Source organism: Pleuronectes platessa, chromosome 8 (assembly GCF_947347685.1).
Source record: "Pleuronectes platessa chromosome 8, fPlePla1.1, whole genome shotgun sequence".
Classification (NCBI taxonomy): Eukaryota; Metazoa; Chordata; class Actinopteri; order Pleuronectiformes; family Pleuronectidae; genus Pleuronectes; species Pleuronectes platessa.
The window spans coordinates 20247070-20264279 of record NC_070633.1 but is presented as its reverse complement, the minus strand read 5'-3'; the positions used below and the strand labels follow the sequence as shown (position 1 = coordinate 20264279).

At 41.5% G+C, this 17210-nt stretch overlaps 1 protein-coding gene across 6 annotated transcripts in view; it reads right to left on the bottom strand.

Annotated features, from left to right (window-relative positions):
* The window catches only part of atp11c (ATPase phospholipid transporting 11C), a 37381-nt gene that overhangs the window by 12966 nt on the left and 7205 nt on the right, over positions 1–17210 (bottom strand). For all 6 annotated transcript variants that reach the window (XM_053428200.1, XM_053428202.1, XM_053428203.1 and 3 more), the window contains exons 2-11: positions 10752–10871; positions 9379–9468; positions 5425–5505; positions 3518–3625; positions 2663–2791; positions 2195–2283; positions 1484–1534; positions 997–1061; positions 811–892; positions 574–724 (exon numbers count right to left, since the gene is read on the bottom strand). In XM_053428200.1, the coding sequence (XP_053284175.1) occupies positions 574–724; positions 811–892; positions 997–1061; positions 1484–1534; positions 2195–2283; positions 2663–2791; positions 3518–3625; positions 5425–5505; positions 9379–9468; positions 10752–10871 (966 nt within the window). The remainder of the gene's footprint in view (positions 1–573; positions 725–810; positions 893–996; positions 1062–1483; positions 1535–2194; positions 2284–2662; positions 2792–3517; positions 3626–5424; positions 5506–9378; positions 9469–10751; positions 10872–17210) is intronic.

Here is a 17210-nt window from a genome sequence, read left to right as displayed (position 1 = left end):
AAATCCACAGTGCCTCAGTTTGGAATCAGTTATCTACATTACATTACCCGAACAACAAAACATGATGCAATCACAATGTTTTATCACAATGTTTTATCAACATGTTCGCAGTTCATTGAAGGCCAGGGCAGAGGGTTAACAACCAATGAAATGGACCATGTCGCAATATAGGTCTGCAGTGGCCATTTTCCTGAGCAGCATTTTACTGGTGCTGATTAATAGGCAAGGGCATGTAAAACGCTTTAACACGGTGGATGGAGCTTTACTCCCAGAAGTTAGAACCACAACTCACCAGAGGATCAGTATTTACCATTATTCACATGATAATATCCTGATGCAATGTTAGCAACACCCATTAGCTATTCTTCTCACAGCAGGGGTAATCCCCATGAAGCTGAAGACACGTATTACTCAATTTATTTCACTCCCAGCTGCTAACATCGTAAAAGATGATATATGGTACTAGAAATAATATACAATATTTTTGAATGTGTGAACAATACAGGAGCCTGGCAGACACCTGACTTACAATTGTTTCTAGAAGAACAGGCAGGTTGCTAAATGTGTACTCACTAAATTGGTGTCCTTCTCTTTCTGGGTTTTCTCGTTGTACCAAGGCTCATCTTGTCCGGGTTTGCCCTGCCACACATACTTAAGTGTCGTGCACACTAGGGCCTTGCTCACCAATATGCAAAGGTAAACAAGAAGGAACGCATTGATCGACCTGAAAATATAAAAGATATCATTAGTGACTATCAAAGATGAATCACATTTTTTTTAATTGTTTACACCTTTTCTTGATGTGCTTACTTCTCCACAGCAGAGCGTTTCTGAGACTTTCCCTGGTAGTTGAGAGCCATCTTCGTCTCCATGCCAGTGTAAACTGCAACACCTTGAGAAGGCACGAAGGAAAAGAAAAAGAAAAGGGACTCGTTTTTTAGATACTGAGCCATCTTCACTAAGTTACTGTAATAACATCAATGTCAGTTGACTCACCAAAGATCCTCTGAGTGTTCTTTAAAGTGGCTCCTTTCAGCAGTAGGTTTTCTGGGCCCAAAGACCTGCACAATCACATCAGTACATGAGACAATTCAGTCAAACAGAATCTGTGCAATTCACACACACACACTGCTAGTTTCCAAATGGAAACCTGGCAGGCAAGTTGGCATCCTATCTAAAATACGCAGTGACAATACACTGTATGACTGCAGTCTGGGCTTACAACAGTCCCAGTGCTCTTGAGAAGGACACTGGCATTTGTTTGTAAGGCCATTACAAAATAGTCATTGATAAATGCCTGTGGGAGTGCTTTGGAAGCAGTGGCTGAAGCCATGCCAAGCCTGTTTTAATTTTAATGCTTGTCTGCAATTAATGATCAATGGAATAATGATTTGTTGGTGATGCAAAGGGAAACAAATGAGTGCTTAAGCAACTGTGTGGTGACTTAAAGTGCTCTGAGACGGTTGTTGTTGAGTGCTCTCACCTCACTGCAGGCTCCTGGTTATTTGTGTAGAGGTGCATTCGGCCAACAAATCTGGAACAAAAGCCCACACATACTGCTGAACATCACACAAATCAAGTCATTTAAAAAAAAGTACATGTGACACTTGTTTTGCATATTATTCAATCTGTTAAACTAGAGTGGAGTGGTGATCTTGAGGAATCGAAATTCATCCAGAGGTCATTTACTTCACAAGATATCAAGCACTGGACCTAAAAGCAGTTGCAGGGGTTTAGGAGCCAATAATTACAGGTGGTTAGCCCGCAGCCTGCTGTCAGTTTTATTGAGTCTGAATAGTGAGCATTTGGCACCATGGCTTACTTAGCACATCTCAAACAGCATTGTGAGGTCTGTCCAGATGATAATATTCAAACTCCTTTCCCAAAGGGGGAGCCAAAGGCTGGCTGTTGACTGAGATGAGATTTCTACAAGTGAATAAGGATCAGCTCCATCTGTGCCAGGCAACCGAAAGACTACAGTAAATAATCTGCAAATTTTTTAAATTGCAACTATGAAACCAACCAAACAAAGAGTACACAGTGTCTTACCAACACATCTCCAATTAATCACAAGTTAGTATTAGAGTCACATAGCACATTTTCTACTGGTATCGAGTTAATCCATTTACCAACAAACAACAGGCAATGTTTTCTTGTAGTGTAAATCTTCTGGGACTGTATGATGAGTGCCTACTTGTAAAGGTCGGGCTGTGGCTGTTCACACTCGATGGTGGCGTTGAGAGAATCCAGATCCTTCTCTATGTCTGGCACTGTGTAGTGTGTCTGGACAAAGGGGGGGTAAGAGACAGCGTTTGAGTTGTGAGCACGATCTGACTTGGGTCAAGTGAACATTTTAGCTTCCCGTGTCAAACAAAGACATTACACTAAACAGGAAGACTAAAGATTCCAAGATAATTTGACACTAAAAGGAACCTTCTCTCTTTGAACTTTCTTCAAAGCAAGGCTGAAATATGCAACACTACAAAACTTAAGATTACTCTATTCTGATTTATAATTTCATGACTTTCCCTGTTGTAAATAGTTCTGTCCTGTTTCACTGTCTCTAACATCCATCTACATCCCTATTAATTAAGAAAAAACTTCTAAGTCCTAAGTTTCTAAGCATGCTGTTATCAAAAAAGGGTAAAGCAGTACATCTTACTTTATGGTTGGACTCTCCATCCAGACTTGCTGTGGTAACGAAACATGTGTCATCATCGCGGCACGACTGCAGCAGTATCAAATCACAGGGAAAGGTCTCATCTTCCTCCACCTCCACAACATCTCCAACCTGATCAAAGAAACAACCAAAGTCAACCAAATATCACTAAATACTGTTCAAATAGCTTCTTCCTTCCTCCTTTAAGCAGATCCCTAACAATTTCTTGTCAATTTTTTGTGGCTAATGTGTTTGCAAATAACCATCTACTTAAAAATATAGCATCAATAGAGTAATAAGAGCATCTCTGCAGAGTCCTCTGGCTGACAACTAGTCAATATCCACTCACATTTAAATACTGTGCAAATAATCTGTCTCTCTTTGGTTTGCTAAAATAATGTGTGGTTAGCTCTTGACCCTTGAGCACTATAGGAGGTACCTAACAGTTAGTTTATGCGAGTTCCTGCGATGAGAGCAGCTGTCCAAATCAGGACTGTTTTTGTTTTGACAGTTGCATGCTGAGTCTCAGTGGTGTCACTGATCACGGGTTGCCATTCAACACAACCAGGAGTCGCTTTGTTCACGTTAAATACAAAATTATTCTTCTAGCATTTCTAAACTTTTGAAAAAGACATTCATCTTTGTAAATATTGTTACCTTGGTACACCCTGGATAAATTAATTACTCTCACAACCATGTTTGAACATCTAATCAGTTCAGTAGACAGAGTGTTTTTCCCCCTGTGCATATATCTCATACTCGGTCATGCCAAGCTGCACACATCTTATCACAAGCCAGGTCTCTAAGGAAATACTCATTCTAGTGGATCTAAGCAAAGATGTGGCAGCTGAAAGGTACCTTGATCTTCTCGCTCTCCTTCCGTATCCTGAGGCCATCCTCTAGCACTGTCACCGGGTACTTATTCACCTCATTGTCAGCCTTGTGCCGTAGCCAGTCCTCATAGCCCTATGGCAACATTTCAAAATCAGTGTGTTATTTGCTCAGTACAACAAAAAGTACAAAATCCATGTGACATGCCTACATACCTTCACACTCTCAATCAACAGAAGAGTGTGAGAAAAAAATAAATGTTTATGTGTATGATATAATCTTTATTTTGCATTTCATTGCATTGTCAAAAACAAAAAAGACTGCCTGCAGCAGCAGAATGGTTCAGCAGTGCACTGGAACAGTATACCGTGAAAGAATACTGAGTCGGGTAAAAAATAAATAAAAAAAAAGGCATGGGGCTGCAGCAGCATAGGGCACAAAGCCTAGTGTGGACTTCATAAGTGCTTAAAGATAGTAATGGAGATTGGGGCAATGGTGCAGAGTTGCAGAGGGAGACCACACTGGGTGCCAAGGCGGAGCTTGAGCCAGAATTCAGGATTACCAGCAAAGGTGATAGGAGGAGAAAGTCTGGTTGATTGATGCAGAGAAATTATACCAGGTGGACGAGAGAGGGGAAAGAAGAGAGGAAGCATTCTGCAGATGGTCTGTTGAACTATACAGCTCACTTCTGCCCGACTAAAATAGGTCCAGACTACAGACCACTTTGGTGTCCCACTTCAAAGTCTGGCTGAAGGCAGTGCAGCGCTATCAGCACACACCATATATTTTCACAAGGAAGTCCGCCCACTATTGTGCTAACTAAAAAGCTGAACCTAAAACAATACATTTAAAGCTGTGTTCAAAGAAACAGATACTCCCCTTGATCATTTGTATCACTGTAATAGACTTGCTCTCTCTCTCTCTCTCTCTCTTCCTTTATCTCTCCATTTTCATACACTCCCAGAGAGCCTACTTCATCTTTTCCCAAATCAGAATCATGCACCAGTAGAGCACATTAATACAAAACTCAAGAGAGCATTAGTCACATTAATACAAAAATCACATCAAGGGGATTATGAGGGCAGGGAACTTATATTGTCTTCTATTCGGAGAGGAAGGATATAATGCAGTGACAGACAATATGAGGAAATGAGGACAGGGCTAGCCTGAAAACCAAACCAATCATCAGCTCAAGTTATTTTCTCTTTCAGATGGGTCTCCCCCAGCCTTGTTTAGAAACATTTCCATCCATCCTGAACTATTTATCTAAAGTGGGGCAGGTTAGATACGATGTAAGAGAAGGGAGGGCTGCTGAGGCATTTTCATTAGCAACCAAGACGACTGCCACTGGTGTGGCAACGTCTGTTGCATTCACTGTTGTGACAATATTAAATGAACTACAGTATATCTTCTACAACAGAAAAATAAACAACTGCAGGTAAAGAGTTTCCAGACATTCTTCTTTTACCTCGTGCTATGTCACTTGTTTCAGTTTTTTGCTGTGATTAGTTGAAGGTCCTTTTTTTTATGTATTTTTCCTGTCTTAAGGTCGCTGTGTGGCATTCGTCTAAGCTTCCGGACACGGGTTACACTCACATTTGATTTACTATAAACAATAGTTCATTGCCTGATTCAAGGATAGCTGTGATGATACAAATAACGTAGATAGTCATAACAAACAGCCAGTGTCTCCATGTCTCTTTGGCACTGAGGTAATATACCACGCAAGTCTGTACAGTGTGAGGTTTAGATCACACACTGTGACAGGTTGGTCTGTGACTGTTGATAACTCTATATTGAAATTGAAAATGAACGGAGAGGTTCCAGACGCATTTGCAAATGCATTATGGTCTTGAGGTGCCAGGCCTGGACAGAACAGAACAGGAAATATCAATTCAATGTTTAATATTATTATTCAGGAGGCAGCGTCTTACCTGCTTGATGGCCGTTACTGTGATCACAAAAAATAAGGGTATGCCACTGGTGACTGGGCTGGTGGGAGTGTCAACTATCACCTGTAGAGGGAGAAAAAAAACTCAATTTAGAGAAATGCCAAGTTAATGATAAACATATGACCTTCAAACTGAAAGGCTATACACCACAACAAAGTCTCACTGCAGCACATGTGCGTCTGTGGTTACAGTGGGAGGAGTGTGTAGTGATGGGTTAGAAGATGGTGGAGGCCCTCTGAATGCTGGGTGTAGTCTGTTTCTGTAAGGCCTACAATTCCCCAAATTCCTTCATCAGTAGGATTTCATAATATTTCATTTTGAAGGGAGGGAGCACACTGTGTTAGGGGGGAATCTGTGTAGCTGCTTTTGTATGTGTATAGCAAGAATAAGTACAGGTCCAGTTATTAGGTAAATCCCGAGCAGTTTAGAAGCAGCGCATGACCAAGGCTGCCAGCTAAAACCCTAGTGCACAAATGGCTTATGAGTGATTGTGTATTCCTTAAAACCATCATGAGATGGATTTAGTCTGGCATTTCTGATCCTGTAGAATGCAAGCTGGTCTCCCCCTGAGCTCGGGTGCGTATTACAGCTCGCACAGACACGTCACATTAAGCTTGTTGTCGTTCGGACCAGAAGCACAACAAGCTTCCAGATAGAAATCAGCTGTGTAAGAGCAAGAGATGTGTTTGGAAGAAATCTCTGGTGTTCTCCTCACCTGTGCCTGGAATGAGAATGAACCAAACCTGCTACTATCTCAGTAACCACATACAAATACAAACACAGCTACATTCTGCACACACGCACGTAATAAAGGACAAGGGCAGTGAGCTGCTAGCCTACCCAAGCTGTACTGTGATTACAATTAACTGCAGAGAAATCAATTACAAGCCTGAGATGGACTAGTGCACATCGACCATTTGGAGGACTGCAGATTCAGAGGAGAGTCTGCATTATATTTGTAGTAGTTAGCAATTCCAGTGAGACAGAAGGGAAAGTAATAATACTGCCGCAGTAGCCTAACATGCCAGGAGCCAGAGGTGAGAGAGAGAGAGTGTGTGTGTGTGTGTGTGTGTGTGTGTGTGTGTGTGTGTGTGTGTGTGTGTGTGTGTGTGTGTGTGTGTGTGTGTGTGTGTGTGTGTGTGTGTGTGTGTGTGTGTGTGTGTGTATATCAGGGATCTTATAGAGAGGTATGGGCTAAAAACTGCACCTGGCACACTGCTCTAGGCAATCTAGCTACTGCAAGCTTATTAACATGACTGGATTGAAATTTGCCTACAGAAAGAAAAACAGAAGCTACAGGAAGGACTGAGGACAGCGTGTGCCTCTAAACCAGCAGCCAGATGGCCGAACTTGAGAGAAGGCTTCACAAAGCGTAACTTTCAGCCAAAATGCTGTTTGATTTTTATACATCTTTGGCACCTCTATGACAATTATGATGGCAAGTGCTCAATAGAAGACTATAAAAAGAGACAAATTGTAGCGGTGTGCTTTATTTTGGTATCTAAAATAACAACACTCATCTTACACTACAATAGCTTATGAAATAGATGACATATGTAATTTGGGGATAAGAGTAAGGGTTTTATTAAAACGATTAAAGACAACTAAACTCGTAGCTTGTTTCTATACATTCGGTGAGTTTATATTTGCTGATTCACAACAATCACCAGCAAACTTCCAGATGGCAAACTACCCTTTCTTCCTCTGCACCAAATGAAAAGCCCTCCCCCGAAAAAAAAAGCTCAGCAACGTGAAGTGTATTTGGCTGCTGATGTGCTGGTGTGATATCAGAGCAGCAGAGCGGAGCAGCACAAAGCCCTTCATCTGAGCCGGGAAGTGTGTCAGAATGAGTGACAGAGGAAAGTCCCCGGGCTCCCGGGGCAGCTCTGAGGGCCTTCGCATCCTCCTACCCCTTCACCCTTTCACTCTCCCCCTCCTATACTTTTGCCCTGTGCTCTCTCACAGCGCTCTCTTCCCATTCGATCAAATTCAAGCAAAGACATGCAGGGCTATTTATAGGAGAGTGGTGCTTTTTTATCAGCCTGTGTCTATTTGCAGCACTCAGAGCTACAGAGGGCTTCCTGCTGCTGACGTCAGCAGTGCAGCGCTGCAGAGAGATGGGGGGGAATGTGAGACAGAAAGGGGGGGAAAAGAAAGACACAACGAAAGAGAACAAATGACAACGAGGGAGACAAAACGAGGGGAGGACAGAGCTAGATGGTGCATGACATTTGGTTGTTGCGAGAGAATTTGCATGAAGCCTCTCAGGGAAAGTGAGAAGGTTTATTTCTATGTGTGAGATGCAAAATGAGCGTGCGCAGGCTCTGTGTACCTGCTTTTTCCCTCATCTTATCGCTATGATATAATAGGCGGCTGCACGGGAAAGACTGAGTGGTTGGGATAAAGAACCGCTCAAGAGAGGCTGGATTAGTGGAGAAACGCCAACCACACTGCAGCTCGGGTAAACACCATCAGCAAACCTAGGACACCCACTGAGTCATACATCACATGCAGAAGCACATACACATTCATACAATGCATTCACACACAAACAAACACGCTGCACACATCCCACACTGTAATTCCCTGTGCTCACACGCAGCAAGAGGCAGTTAGTGTGAGTGATGCAAACAGGCAGTGTACTGCATTGACTCACGATAATTTCCCCTGTAAATTCACAACAGTTGGGCAGATATTGAAAATAACTAGGATATTTACATATATGAAAAATGAAAATACTAATTTCAAATATTTAATACAAATGATGAAATCCGGTAAATTAGCCAGCACCCATTACATCAATTACCAGAAACAAAGTTAAAGACGATTTTGACAGATTTTTCCCCAAAATTGTTTACGTTGTGATCATATTGTTATCATGATTTCTTTTGGCAACAATAATTGTGGGGTGAAGATCAGATACAGTGACAGTCCTAGTGAAAATAAGGACCAGAGGGGGGGGAAACACTGCAATTGATCTGCTATTGACCTGAGAATAATGGAGTTAATTTGTGAAAGCTGCACGCAGATAGGACTCAGTTAGAACAGTGCTGCGCTTCTGGAAGCCCTCACTCTGAGTTAATTCAGTCAGTATGCGACTTGAGAGAAGACATCCCTCCTAAGCAGGCCCAACACCAGCAACTGTTTACACTAGTGGGCTATTTGCTTCCATAGTTTAGGTTAGTGCTAAAAAGAGAGGTTATTTTCCATACACATGGATCAGAAGGAGAGGAGATGAGAGGAGAGGTCACTTTAGAGCACAGAGCAGTGGAATAAAGATGCCAGTCAATACATTTTAGTCAGCGCCAGCTCACAGTTTCCACTTATGAGAATAGGGCCGGATACACACAACATAAGTTAACACTGACAGATACAAAAAGACGATTTTAAAATCACCATATAAGACCAATAAAATCTGCACATACATCTAAGATAAAAACATAAAATTGTGATTAGTGAAAAGTGTGAATAGTCTAAGGTTGGAAGATGTGATTTGCCAATAACCTGCTAACAAATTAAATTGACAATGTATTTAGAAAGATGGACCTATAACAACGTGCTTATTAAATTTAAAAGTAAAAGTCTGGACACAAAGCAGTTTGGATTAATGTAAATTCATGAATAACCTTGAAGCATAAGTGCAATTATCTTAATTGATGAATTTTTCTTTTATTTCATTTGCTTTTATCTAGCTATGTATGCTGTCTGTGTAAGACAGCAGAATTGAGATTTGTTAAACAATCAGTAAACCACTACTGTCTGTACTTAACAGAAAAAATCCCCCTCCCCCAAAAAAGCATCAACACACAAGCACTGTGTAAGCCTTAAGAAAAGCTGTTGAAGCTCCATATCAACAGACAAAACAAGCATCTATGAATTCATTATTTGACAAGGGGTTACCATTGTTTAGTTTGAACACAGACAGTCTCTCCTTACCTGCACCAGGAAGATGATAAGGAAGTAGAAATTGGCAATTCTTCTGAACTGCTCGAACAGGTTCTTCGGAAGAAAGTTCCAAACCGTATACTGTGTTAGGTAAACAGAGAAAAACATGCATGTAAGTCACAGACACTGGTTATACACTTTGATGATTACTTTTTGTTGAATCATTTTTCCCATTCAGACCTGATGTTTCTCAGCCACACTTAGGGAGGTTAAAGAAAAGAAGGCAAGGGGAGAGAGATTAGAGGCATTCGATATTCAAACACTCTTGCTTGTGTGTAGCCTGTCTAAGCTACGGAAGGGGAAGAGGAAAGGCAACTTCAATAGCCCGGAGTCTCTGTTCTTTGTACTGCCCAGGGAGATGGCCCTTGGGGCACCACAGGTATTCCATTGATTCAGATTAGCGATCTATCTCTATTTTGCCTTGAATGCGGAGCCAATGAACTTATCAGGCTGGCGACTGTTTCTGTGGGGTTTTCTCATCCTTTTATTTAGGTGGCTGCTGATAACATCACGGCTAAAACAAACTTAAATCACTGGGGAGATGGCTTGACAATACCCTGCCAGCAACTTTGAGCCACAAAACAGTACCAGGGTGAAAAACACAAATACATACACATGCATTCATTCACACACACTCACCCACACACATATCTGCAGAGAAGCGGCAATAGTGCAGTGTTTATGAAGGGGAATGTCTGCATGGGGAGAGTGTTGAAATGCAGAGGTAGCAGAATGACCCATCTCATTTTGCCAGAGAGAAAAGAGAGAGAAAGTAATGAGAAAAGGGGGTGTAGCGGTGAGGGTGGCTGAGTGTGGTGATGTAGACACGAGAGCAGGAGGGAGAGGCGGAGATTGGTCATTGAAGAGTGAAAAAAGCAACAAGATGATGGAGGGCAGAGGCATGGAGGAGCGTAAACCCCACAGCCAGGGTAATTAAGGCCCATCCTCACTGGGACCCTCTGTACCACTATAAATCCTCAGTTGTCTTACTATCACACCGCTTCTTTCCCCTCATCACTTTAACCCTTCATATTCAGAAGCCAGGCAGCCAGCACCTGCCCGAGCCGGCTGCTGACACAGGGCCGAGGGGTGACATTTGGACAAGAATTGAGTAGGCCTAGGGGGAAACAGTCAAATTGCCCACCCTGCCAGTACATTAACAGCACCCATGTATTTCACTGCTACAGCCAGTGACGGACAAATAATCGCCTTCTGTTGAGAGAGTGAAGACAAGCATGTGGACAGGCAGGGGGAGGAGGAATACAGGAAGGAAGGCATCGGAATGCACACGCTGTGCTGAGAAAAAAAATGAAAAAAATAATCATCTCGGTGTATGGCCAGACTGGTTGGTACATGCTTCTTACCTTTGCGGACACAATCCTGTTATCACAGAACTTGGCTGGGATGATGGCCTCATTGGAGGTGCCTGTCCGATGTCCAACATTGATAGTCCGACTGTCTGCTCTTCTCTCATCCCTGCCGAGCTAGAGGGGAAAGCAGAAGGGGAGAGTGGAGTCAGTGGACATGGGCAAAAGGTCAGGATACAGAGAGAAACTCTTGGCTATTCTCTTCTCTTAAACAGATATCACACATTAAAACAACCCACAATCTCAATGGCAGAACAACAATAGTCTTTTTTAAATCAAGAATAATGTATTATTCCCGATGCAATGGGCAATTTTTTTTGAGTTGCAATGTTAAAGAAAGTGTTAAAAAAGATATTCCTAGAACTACCCCCTTTTCTAGCTCCATGCCAAAACTAAATTGGTTCCTTCTTGGCTCATGTCTCCTTCCACCAACCTCTTAAAATGGCTGAAAAAATTAAATGTGCATCATACAAGAAAAAAAGTACTTGAGGTTGAGCCAAAGAAATCAACCACAGTCGGGGATGTAGAAATAAATCGATGAAAACAAAACTCTTGTTTAATAGTGTATTGTTATTTCAGAGGCAGCAAATGCATTTCGATCTCAAAGGACTTCTTGTGGCCACTAAAACTCGCCAGCCTTAAAAGGTCTAAATTCCACTCAGAGGTCAAGAATTAAAAGATTAGAATTTCTACTGCGGTGCAGAACATTAAAAAACTGAGACTTGAAAAGCACTCTACCAGGAAACTGTGGAGCACAAGCCAATAATTCAGTCAGGGGACAAAGAAAAGTATGGCAAGGGTCGACGGGCCAAAAATGGTGATTGTGTGGGGACTGTAACTTAATTTCTTCTCTCCCAGGTGGTCACTTGCCAAAGATAAACAAGTAATAAATGTCAGCAGCTAGAAGGAAAAATGCTGTGCTCAGAATAACAGGGTTGAACTACATGTTTGTGATGCAAACACACACACACCTAGTATATACGCAGGCACACACGCAGAATGTTTGAAAGAGAGACCGCTTCAGCAACCGGATCAGGAGCCGGAGTCACAAAAGAGGTCGCCTCAATATTAGGTGGCTGGAGAATTCCTCTTCCATAAATGGTAGGTACAGTGAGTCACAGAGGAAGGCAAGGGAGCAACGTTGTTGTCAGAGCTAACAGGAGTTCTCTTTACACAAATCTCAAAAAGAATAAATGACAACCGAGGAAAGCACAGAGGAAAGCCAGGCGGGAAGTCGACAACTGCTTGCTCATTGTGAGAACTGTTGAGTTTCTCACATTAATATTGTTTACTATGAAAAGTTGAGAATATGCTGGGTATATTGTGATGATGATGTATCAATAAATCCGAACTGAATTGAACGAAGGAATTGTTTTCCTTTCCAAATTTAGAATGTGTTTCCGGCACTGTGGGAGAGTCACTGGGTTCATTCTTCTGTGTGTGAAGTAACCCGAGGCTGTAACTACACATCATGACGTAACTACCGTAAAAGTGCAGAGTGTCATTTACATTCTTTTCAGGCTTGGCAAATGTTTGCTTAGATTTCCCCCAAAATTTTCTCAGCTCTACAATTAAATAAAAGGAATAGGAGACAAACATCTGGCAGTTAGTTTTGATAATGTGGAATGGACCACAAATGAAATTCAATTTATAGGAAACACATAGGCGTTAAATCACTTTCAGTTCATGATAAAAACTAAAGCAGACCGCAGCTTTCATTTCTGCAATTATTTTCCGCCCACGTGTGAATTATCGTTTTCCTTTGCAGAGCGGTCTTTGGGATCTTAAAAAACACTACAAGAGAAATTTATTGGAGCCCAAGACATTTGCAATCACGCATTAAGTCCCGAGTGATCAGATCTCAATGTGTCCTCAATGCGTCTCGGATGCACTCACACCTGTACGTAGAGCTGTCCACTTGTGAAAGATTCACCCGAGACAGAAGTTATTTCCAGGGCCAACTGCACACAAGTACACAGAACATGTTTTGGTCTTGCGAAATCCAAGTGTAGTCTCCAAAAAGCCTACGGTGTTGTCTCAGTGACATTCATTTCTATTGCGACATCCTACACGCAGGGAGTCTTTAGTCATGGGGTGGACAACCACACATGCTGGAAGATCATAGTAAAAACAAAGCCAGGATCAGCCTGAGCTACTACATTCTTATTTGCCTCTGACTCTCTCATCCTCAAGCATGTTATCCATCTAACCCTGAGAAGCTATTTAAACAATAAAGATATGACGGAGATAAGCTATTGAACAAATCCAAGTACTTAATAAAGTGCATATCCATATTCCTACCTCAGATGTAAGAGGTTAGATTATTAGCTCACCCATTCTCACAACTGTTCTTTTAACGATAACTAATTTCAACCAAACAGGGGATTATTGGGAGATCGTATGGGGAGCAAGGTGGAGAGCTAGGGTGCAGTATTTTAAACAAAGTTGAGAACTCCCAAACAAGCTGCACCTTTTAATGTTGCATCCTGTGATGGTTCTCTCATGTTTCAGTTTTCCCCTTTAATCCAGCGTCAAGGGTTAAAGTACCCAGTGAAAACGGAATATTTCATTTCACCCGCAAGTGAAGATACTCCTGCTTTTAATTTGAGTGACTATTACAGTGTCTGTAAAATATTAAGGTTATGCAACCATGGGAATCGGTCTTATATAATATAAACACCAGCAACATGTGGGTTGTGGGAACAAATTACCATGAACATCTGATCCTGGACAAGCGCCAGGGAAAGTGTGAATTAAGGCCACCTGGACAAAAGGCTGGCCAGTCTGTTGCTGACCAAAGTTAGGATCAAAGAATAGCCTCAAAGCTGAATTTATGCATGTGGGGATGAGAACACACTACATAACTCCTGTTCACTGAATAATACGTCTCTAGGTAATGGTCCGAATTCCAAATTTTTGGCCTTTATTTTGAAATATTTACGATCATCTCTCCAACCCAGACCATGGAGGGGAGGCATCAGGCTTACATAATCCTCCCTTATGCACAAGCAGCCGTGTTCACACCTCAGTATGGCTATCAAATCTACCATCCCCTACCCACTCTGCAAACACTGACACTCCTCCAGAGCGACAGGACAGACCTGGCAGCCAGAGGATGAAGAGAGAGAGTGGGAGGACGTAAGAGTATGAGAGAAAAGAAGTACAACAGGATTCAAGGACACAAACGCCATCCAGTTTTTTTTCCTTTTGAAACAACAATCAGCCCAGAGGAGGAGCTGAAGGCCAAGAACACCCCCACGGACGACCATTGTTGATTTATTCGTATTCAGAGTTTCTAGAGGTTATTCCTCCTCTGTGTAGTCTGGAAAATTACACATGTAAGAACAGCATTCCAGATATACAATACAACAAACTATGCATGTAACATTAGGAAGGAATGTAGAGACATGTAGAAGAGCTATGCAGACAAAAAAAATATGTAAGTAAGGAACAATCCATGCACCAAATTGGCCTTGAGCTACAGGACCTGCAAAGGGCTCTGGCTTGGACACCAGAGTTACAGCCCAGAGAGTCAACAGTATGAGTTGGCTAGCTTCCACTAGCATCAATTCACCTGTGCCCATCTCATTAGAATTGATTATGCAAGAGCCACTCTAATGCACGGTTTCAAGGTTGTAGGTCTATCAACCAAGTTGTCATGCTAAGCCAATACTGTTGCTCAAAAGCTGTACCACAACCTGCAAGCTCTATAAGGTCCGGTTATCCTTGATAGTAGCATCTAAAAAAACATACTTCATCCTTAAAATGAGTCAAATTTACTAAGAAGTTTATATCCTGCGGTCATAAAGCTAGGACACAAACCATTGGACAGTCATTGATTTGAGAGGCAGATTCACTGTAAAATATAATGAGTGTCAGACTAAGGGACCCACTTAATTTTTGTGTAGATACGTGATGGAAATGCTCATCTCTAAAACAGTTAACTACAGGCCACACTAGAAATGCTAATGCAGGTAAAAATAGAATGACTGCATTATCTTTACATCATTGTCAAAGGTCAAACAAAGCCATTCGATGCCAATGATGTTTGCAAGTAAAGCAGAAGTGGCCAAGAGTCAAGTGCCAGTATGTCAATACCAAAGTAGCTCTGTCCTTAAAGTAAAAGCATCAGCTTCAAAACCTACGATGGAGATCAATAAAGCAAACATCCAATTCTCAATTGAGCTAAGATTTAATTGCCAAGTCAGAAATACATGGTGCATTAGATTATTGAGTGTGCCTGAAACTTTACATTAAATTAAGCTCTAAATTAAATTATGCACACATTGTGATACGAGTCCAGGCTGGGAAAAAGGGGGGTTAAGGTGCTCCACTGAGACTAAGGCTGCATTCAGCCACTGCCAAACTCCCGATGATGACTTGGGTCTGATGACACTGCGTCCTGTCACACCATCTCACTATTCAGTCACTATCCCGCTTTGTCACAATCTGCATGCTGTTAGCTGATCAGACATGCTGGGTAAACAGAAAATGACAAGGCCCTGTACTCTGTAATACAATCCACCACAGTCAAGAACAATCAGGCTCTATCAGTACAGCCTTTGTGAAAGTTTCTATGTTGTTATTTTAAGGAATTCAAAAATATTGTATTGCAGCGCTAATGCTTTCAGTTCCATTACAGGTGTAATGGAGGTACTCTGTATAAAAATTATTATATGTTATATCAGTCAGCTTGTATTGTTACACCCTCTTTTAATGTGATAGGCTGTAGCACATCACCTCAACCACAGTTAAAACCAACCTGTCAGTCAATCATACTCAATTGTGACAGCTAAGATAAAGCAATATAAACTACGACTGTGACTAATGATTGTTTTCATCATTAAGGGATCTACATGCTTTTTCTTGATTAATCCATAAACTATTTATATAGTCAGGAATAGTAAGAAATAATGTGACATGTCAGTAAATCCATGTAGGTAACAGCAACATGTGAACCATTTAATAAAAGAACAAATGGAATTTTTTTTAAAATAACCCAGCTTCTTTAACATGAACATATTGCCATTCATGGCCTGTGGGTCTGTCAGAGTAAGTAGTTCTGGCTCTTATGACAGCTCTGGATGGCAAAGTTTAGTCTAATGCTGCCATCTTTAGCCCTTTTGTTCGGTGTCAAGGTTTCACCTGAAGCTTGGGGCCTGTTTGACATCAAGTAAGTTAATGTGACAAGAATCTCTAAGCAAGCAGAAAATATAGATGATACCATGATGTGTAGCAGAAAAACGGTGTGTGACAAGGGCAGAGGCAGTGTTATTTCTCCTGACACGAACAGATTTTGCAGTAAGAAGATAATCAATGCTGTAACTATTTCAAATAAACGTGCTGAAGCAAATTGAAAGAAGTAAGCCCAGAAGAATACAGTGGGTTGCCCTTTGTTCTGATTAGTCCGCTCTCGTGGTTTTGTAAGTTCAGTGCAGAGGAAAAAAACACCAGGTTCATTCAGTACAGAAAGCTTAAAAAAATCCACTTAGAAAACCTACTTAAAAAACACATTTAATGAGGTGTGAGGGAGCTGTGCAAAGAAGAGAGAGCACTGGAGACCTATACTTATTCTTCTTTTTGTCTTACATGTGTACTCATACCACTGCACTTAACTGAGAAACACAGCTTCATTGTTACATCCAGGTTCCCATTTGACCTTATTATCCAAAATCAAAGGAAGCTCTAAACTCTAATTTCACATTCACTAGTAAATGAGAAGAGTGAATCAAGTGCTTTATCATCTACAACTACTTTACAATCCATCTTATCTACCCTATCAGGTTTTATGACGTCGCTCTGAGTGTAAGTGGATTCATCCCAGGTCAACCTTATCTGCTTTGAGCGCATACTCTCTATTGAGAGTTTGATTACACCACATTCAACTGAAACCATTAGAGGAAATCCCCCGGTGAAGATCTACGACTGTGAAGTAAACACAGGCCCTAAACATCAAGTGGCATTCTGAGGGTAACGGAAAGAATAAATTCCTAACATCCAGAAAACTGTTTCAAGAAATGTTGATGACAACTGTAAAAAAACGCACAACAGCAACATAAAGTTGCTATTATGACAGGCTGACTGGGGCTGAGTGATGAAAACTACAATGTGAGGGAAAAAGTTGCAGGCATTGAGTCGATGCTATTAGTCCCTGCAGTACTCCATCAGGAACTCTCTCTTTCATTCTCCCTCTCTCTCTCTTGTCAGACCACTTCTCCGTCCTCTTCCAGCATGCTCACACTCTATCACTAATTGTAAATCTTCACGTTTGGATTACAGATCCAAGTGTTCTTCGCCAAAGCAGCCAAAGAATGTGCTAAGGCAACAATATCTTTTGAATAAAATATATCACAGACACATTAATATCAAACCAAACTTTTGTCACCACGTCTTTACTGCATTTCATGTGCAACAAATGTGTTCTTAATAAAGCTACATGGCGTGAGCTTATTTGTC